This window comes from Colobus angolensis, unplaced genomic scaffold (genome assembly GCF_000951035.1).
Source record: "Colobus angolensis palliatus isolate OR3802 unplaced genomic scaffold, Cang.pa_1.0 Scaffold1, whole genome shotgun sequence".
NCBI classification, from domain to species: domain Eukaryota; kingdom Metazoa; phylum Chordata; class Mammalia; order Primates; family Cercopithecidae; genus Colobus; species Colobus angolensis.
In genome coordinates, this window is record NW_012110918.1 from 10,649,832 (window position 1) to 10,656,592 (window position 6,761).

A 6,761-nucleotide genomic window follows, 5' to 3' on the forward strand; every position below is an offset into this window, starting at 1 on the left:
TTTCCCACCCAAGAAAATAACAAATGCTGGTTCCCAGTCATGTACTGGGGGCCCTCTGAGGTGCAGAGTCCCCAGCTCCAATGCAGACAAGAGCCACACCTGGCCCCTCGCCTCAACCGCAGAGTCAGAATGTGGAGCAGGAGGTTTTATTGTAAAGAGGCCGATTGTACAGAGCAAAGATTGTTCTGACACAGGGGGTTGGGGGGCGGGACCCAGGGGCCAGAGCTGGGGGAAGGATGAGGGGGTGACATCGCCCCATCCAGGCAGTGGGCAGGGCAGGGAGGACTAAATGGCTGCCCCCCGGTTCCCTTCCCTACCCCTCATTACTGGGTAAGAGGGAGCCAGGCTATTTCCACGGACCCAGGAGAATACAGCAGGAGACCCTCACCACCCCACACCATGCCCCAAGTATACGGGAGGTGCCCCAGCCTGGCTTTTGCAGTCAGCCAGCTCCCAGCCTCCTCGAGGAGCAGCCTGGCCACACCTATTTCCCCTGGAGCCTGGAACAGCTGGCTTCGGGTTAGGAGGCTGGAAGCACCCCCTCACCCTGCCCAGGCACCTCAAGGGACAGCCCGTGGTTCCTTGGTCAAATCCCTTAGGGCACAGTGACCTGATGGCTTCTGCCTCTGGGGCTGGGCAGGACAGGAGTGGGTGGGCACTGAGGGGACAGCACTGAGCCAGGTCTTAAAGGGGGAGTCTGACTATTGGGGGCAGTGGTCTCTGGCGGGGGCTTAGCCCCGGAGATGAGGCTCCTGTGAGTCCAGCCTAGGGGCTGAGGGAGATCAGAGTCGGTCCACATTGTCCTGGCCACAGGGGTCTCTGGGGACTGACACTTAGGACTCAGCCACTCTGCCTGTCCCAGGCCCTGATCGTGGTCATTTAAAGCTCAGAATGGTGGGTCAGGGAAGCCTCAGGGACCAGGGCCCTGCCTTCCCCTAGACTGAGCACCTCGCCGGCTTCATCCTCACACCCGCTGTATCTCAAACAGCTTCACATCAGTGTCATACCAGACAGGGGGGTCCGCATTCCTGTGGAGGAAGTGGGGGGTTACCCAGGTGCTGGGGCACCTTGCAGACAAGGCACCAGGAGGAGCCGGGTTGCAGGAATGGCCAAGCCAACACTTTCCGTCGCGATGTCCCACCCTGGGCTGCAGGTGCCACCCTCAACCAGGCAAGGCCACCTTAGTTGACTGTCTTGACATGAAGTCCACCATGGGTGGTGGGGCCCAGAGCTGAGGTCCCTGCTGAGCCCTGCTGGGCAGGCTCTCAGGCGGACACCACCCCACCCCCCGGGGCCCACCTCAGATAGATGACGCCCCACATGTAGGTGCGGAACCACATGGCAGTGCCCGAGTTGGCCTGGTACTTGCGGATGAGGATGGGGTGGGGCACGGGCAGCAGCCCCACCAGGGTGCCATGCTGCAGGAACCGTAGAATCTCAGACTCATCCGTCAGGCCCCTGCAGGGAGAGGGGTGTCTCCAGCACACTCACATGGTCTAGAGGAGCACAGGGCTCACTCTGGACTCCCAAGACCCATGCTTCCCATCATACACCCACCTAAGCCTAGGCTGGCCCCGCCCAGAGTCCACCTGCCCACACCCCCGGCCCCGCCCACACCCCCTGGCCCTGCCGGCGCCCGACTCACTTGTCGATGCAGATCTTCTCCACCTGCGGAACCAGCACCTGCAGCAGCCTCATGATGGTCTGCAGCGGCAGCTTTGACTTCCAGGAGAGGACCTGGGGAGGCATGGGGTTCCTGGGGCTGAGAAAGCAACCCCTGGAGGCTGCAGGGCAAGCCTGACCCTGACTCAGAACCACAGGCTCCCCAAGGCAGAAAGCACCCCTGCTCCCTGCAGCACAAGCCTAGCACCAAGCAGGACCCCAGAACAGTTCATTGTTATTGATGGCAAGCGCCATGGCTCCGCATTAAGCCATGGCTGTGCCACATGCCTTTCGGGAGACTGTCGCCTTTAGCCCTCACAACAGCGTGGTCAGGCAGGAACAGCAATTATCCCTGTTCCAGTGCAACTGGCGTGATCTCAGGAGACACAGGGCGTGGCGATGAGATTCAGGGAAGGAAGTCGGAAAGAGTGATTTATTAAGGAAGAGAGCACTGTGGGCGCCTGGGGCTTAATCCTGCTGGGGACTCTGGCAACAGTGTAGACGAAGGAAGCAACCGAGCCAGAGAGGCCGAACACGTGGGATGTCACCAGCCGGAAGGATGGACCCCGAGCCAGGCTGCTACGCCAGGGTCCTTTGATTCGGACTCATTGCCATCTTCACTGAGCTTCCCTGGGCCAGGGAACCCCAACCCAGCTCCCGCCCCTGTACCATCTGCCCAAACCCCAGCCCCTGCTCGCCTGCCATGGGGTCCCTCACCCACTCCGGCGTTGGGCTCCACTGCCCACTGGCTGATGAACTGGATGGTCGCCGCTGCTCCCTCCATGCCTGGCTGGGCTCCTGGCCCCCAGAAAAGAACAGGGGTGAGGGATGGCAGGGTTGGGTGAGGGATGGCAGGGTTGGGTGAGGGGTAGAGTAGCGGGCAATGAGCCCTCTCCACTGGCAGCTGGAAATCCCACAAAGGGGAAGGCCCAGCCCAGCAGCCTTTGCCCCAGGTCCCAGGCCCAGCCCAACCTAGTGACAGGTTTAGGGCCAGCGGCTGACAGGGCAGGCTGGGTAAAGGCCAGCTCAGATAAGGCGGAGGGATGAGAAGTCTGAAGGCCAAGGGCTTCGCCGGGACCAGGAAACAAGGGAGGGATCTGTGAAAGGCCCCCACCCCCAAGGGCGTCAGCAGCGCTGGCCCTAATGTCCTGGGCACTGGGTGCCTGCCCCTCTGCTGCAGGTGACCCCAGAGTGCCCCGGCCCAACCCCCACTGCAGAGGCCAGAGGAGAAGGGAAGGGCCAGCCACGCCTGGCTCCAGGAGTCCCCATCACCCACCCCCTTGGCCGGGCTGCCGTCCTCCGAGCTCTGCTGGGGCTCAGGCTCCAGGGACCGCAAGGTGCCATCCTCTGACACCTGGGACTTCTCCGTCAGCTTGTCAATGCCTGGGCAGGGCACAGGTGGGAGTGAGGACCCCCCGCCACAGTGCCCCTTCTAGCCCTTCCTCCACCCACTTTACTTTTTATTTGTATTTGTTTTACTCCTGCTTCCCTCTGGAACCTCCGCTGGCTCTAGAGGCAGTGTCTGATCATTGCAACACCTTCTCCTGTGCTCATCCCTCCAGAGTCTACACTCGCCCTGAGGCTCTGCCCCCAACACCAAGCTACACATGCTAAGCCCACCCAGTACCCTCCCCCCATCCCTGTTACCCAGCCCCATCCCCTTGGATTCCATACACAAGCCACGTTATTTGCCAGAGATGGGGTGACACCCCGAGACCGTGTCCCTCCCCCAGCCACACCGGTATCCACGCTCCTCTCCCTTCCACTAGCACTAGACCTGGAGTAGCCACCAGGCTGGTCTTGAGGGTGCCTGGCTCTGCAGGGGCGGCGGGGCGGGAGCCCTCCATGGAGGTGCCCTCCTGGGAGCCGGTGCGAGACAAGGGCTCGGGTGTCCTCCGGCGCCGCTGCAGGGCCTTGTGAATGGTGGGTGGGTCCGTGGGCAGGTTGGCCAGCTGATGGAAGACGCTGCGCTTGCGGATGATGGCGTAGACCAGGTTGGAGTTGCCTGTGGGCAGGGAGCATGCCTCGCCTCAGGGAGGCCCCCTCCAGCTCCCCCAGTCCAATCTGGGTGGGCTTCCCAGAAGGGGGAGTTTGGAGGACAGGAGGGTGTCTGCCCAAGGGGTTGGAGATGGTACAGGGAGCCCAACAGAGAGTGCTGCGGCAGGGCTGCTGGCACTGGCTATGTGTGCCCACTATGGCTATCCCAGCATGTCAGACCAGAGCACCCCACAACACCCCTGCCCCAGTGCCTTTGAGTCCCCCTCCACAACCCAGCACTAAAGGGCTAACACCTGGCAAAGAGGGCAGGCCCCAGCATGGCAGCGTCCACAGAGGCCAGCTGTTAAGTATTCTGACTCTCTTCCTGAGCACAGTGGCCAGGAGGAGTCACGGAGGATAATGCGGCATGTGCCTGCCGTCCATCCCCCAGCGCTGACTTCTCCCAGCTCTCAGGCCCCAGTCCCCATCTCTGGTCCTGCCTCATGCCATACTCTTCCCTTTCAGTTCCACATCCCACCCCAGGGCCTTTGCATGTGCTGTCTCCTGCCCCACCTTACCCCTATTTCTCCCTCAGAGATCACTGCAAATTTGACCGACTTTGGACATAGCAATAATAAAAATCGATCATTTTTAAGTTGCCAGGCACTGTGCTAAGTGCCTTCTGGGGGTTATTTTGCTCAATCTGCCCAATACCTTCTGAGACCAGGACTCTTAGAACCATTGTTATGAGCAACTTACAGATGAGGGCACTGAGGCTCGGAGAGGTCAGGTGACGTGCCCCGGTCACAGGGCTAACGAGTGGCAAGGCTTGAAGTGACAGCAGGCAGCCAGGTGTCTGCAACACTGGGCAGACGGGCTGCTACGATGCCCATCAGGGTCTTACTACTCTGCACTTCCATCACACTTCAGGCCAGGTGCGGCAGCTCATGCCTATTATCCCAGCACTTTGGGAGGCCGAGGCAGGTGGATCATTTGAGGTCGGGAGTTTGAGACCAGCCTGGCTGACATGGTGAAATCCCACAAAGGGGAAGGCCCAGCCCAACAGCTCATGCCTGTAACTCTGGTGCTTTGGGAGGCCGAGGCAGGCAGATTGCTTGTCTCTACTAAAAGTACAAAAAGTTAGCTAGGTATATTGGAGGGCGCCTGTAATCCCAGCTACTTAGGAGGCTGAGGCAGGAGAATTGCATGAACCTGGGAGAAGGAGATTGCAGTGAACCAAGATCACACCACTGCACTCCAGCCTGGGTGATAGAGTGAGATGCCATCGGAAAAAAAAAAATTCAGATGTCCATTAGAGGGTAATCATCTGTTTGAAGCCTCCCTCCCTGCCTCCAGCCCCAGCTGTGAGCTCCACAGGGCAAGCAGCAAAGCTTTGTTCCCCACTGTATCCCCTGCACCCAGGTACACTATAGATGCTCAATAAATGTACACTGAATGAATGAACTGGGGGGCAGAAGGCAAGCAGTCCAGCACCTCCCAGAGGCCACTTCCTGGGCTGTGCCCTCCTTAGGTAGGAAGGAGGCCCACTGGCCACCCTGATCACCAGGGCCTCAGGCTGGTGCCTCACCGTCAAACTGGTACTGGATGATGTTGTTGAAGACCTCCAGGAGGAAGAAGACCAGGTGGTGGTTCTGGGCAGCCGAGAAGAGGAACCAGGTGGTGGAGAAGGCCTCCAGCAGGTGCAGCAACTTGTTGGCAGTCACCATGGACAGGCTCTTGAGGTAGGGGGACACTGTAGGGGAGGGGCCAGCTCACTCCTGGGCCCCCCGCCCCACCAAGCCATCCCTGCACATCCTGGGCCTGGGTGGAACAACAGGCTCCTGCTCCCAATCCCTCCCTGACCCCTGCAGAGCCAGGAAGTGCAAGGCCCAAGAGGCCGAGTCCACACTGGCCATACTGTGTGCAGAGTCCTGGGAGGCAGTTAGGCCTCACCCTCACCCCTCGACTATGAAGACAGCTGTCCTGCTTACACAGCCACACGCATCCCACCCATGCCAGTCCCCCACACCACGAGGGAGGCAGGACATGGACAAGATCATCCCCATTTTACAGATAGGTAAACTGAGGCTCAAAGAAGGTTGTAAATTTGTCCCAAGTTCCCCCAGTAATGAAATGATCGTGCAAGGATACAAACTCAGGACTTTAGATCCTTCCAGAACGTCAAGCTGTCATGTCACTAGAGATGTATTTTGGGGCCCAACCCTGGGGGCACACCCAGCCTGACATTCCACGCTGATCTAGCTGCACGCTTCCTTGTCTTGTGTCATTTTCCCTCCCTAGGCTGAGGGCCCCTCAGGGCAGGGACCAGGGCTGTCTTGTTCACAAATGTGTTCTCAGAACTGCCTCAGTGGAGATTTGTGAGATGGAGCCAGAGGGTGAACCAGGAGGGAAAGGGACAGTCCTGGTCCCAGAGATCACAGCCCAGCTAGAGGCCTCTACCACCCCACACTACCCACCCTGCAGTCTAAACCAGGCCACAGACAGGCCAGCCGGCCCTAGCCACGACCATCCTCTCCAAAAGATGTTCACATTGAAGGCATTTTGCCCCAGCCCATGGCCACCTGCCTTGCTGGGTCCTGAATCCCAGGAAGCCTGGCTCCTTCTGCTTCCCCTCCCCAGCAGCTGTGTGCAGTCCTTGCTGGGTGGGGGTGGGGACTGGACACGGAGGGCAAAGGCAGAAAGGGTGGGGCTTCCACATCCCCATACTGTGTGACTCCAATTGTCCAAACCTGCACTGCCCAACACAGCGGACATCAGCCATGTATGGCCACTTCGTGCTTGAAACACAGCTAGTCCTGATGTGTATGCTGCACAAATGAAACACACAAGAGGCCACAGTGGTTCACGCCTATATAATCCCAGAACTTTGGGAGGCTGAGGCAGGAGGATCATTTGAGCTCAAGAGTACGAGATGAGCCTGGGAAACATAGTGAGATCCCGTCACTATAATTAGAAATAAAATGAAATATGGCCGGGTGTGGTGGTTCACGCCTGTAACCCCAGAACTTTGGGAGGCCAAGGCAGGCAGATTGTTTGAGGCCAGGACTTCGAGACCAGGCTGGCCAACATGGCAAAACCCTGTCTCTACTAAAAAAAAAAAA

At 59.2% G+C, this 6,761-nt stretch overlaps 1 protein-coding gene across 2 annotated transcripts in view; it reads right to left on the reverse strand.

Moving 5' to 3' along the window:
* Nucleotides 1-130: 130 nt before the first annotated feature.
* Nucleotides 131-6,761, reverse strand: part of HID1 (HID1 domain containing) — a 14,316-nt gene continuing 7,685 nt past the window's right edge. For both annotated transcript variants that reach the window (XM_011941574.1, XM_011941535.1), the window contains exons 12-18: nucleotides 5,228-5,392; nucleotides 3,440-3,667; nucleotides 2,939-3,045; nucleotides 2,380-2,460; nucleotides 1,646-1,737; nucleotides 1,300-1,458; nucleotides 131-1,028 (exon numbers count right to left, since the gene is read on the reverse strand). In XM_011941574.1, the coding sequence (XP_011796964.1) occupies nucleotides 965-1,028; nucleotides 1,300-1,458; nucleotides 1,646-1,737; nucleotides 2,380-2,460; nucleotides 2,939-3,045; nucleotides 3,440-3,667; nucleotides 5,228-5,392 (896 nt within the window). In that variant the 3' untranslated portion in view covers nucleotides 131-964. The remainder of the gene's footprint in view (nucleotides 1,029-1,299; nucleotides 1,459-1,645; nucleotides 1,738-2,379; nucleotides 2,461-2,938; nucleotides 3,046-3,439; nucleotides 3,668-5,227; nucleotides 5,393-6,761) is intronic.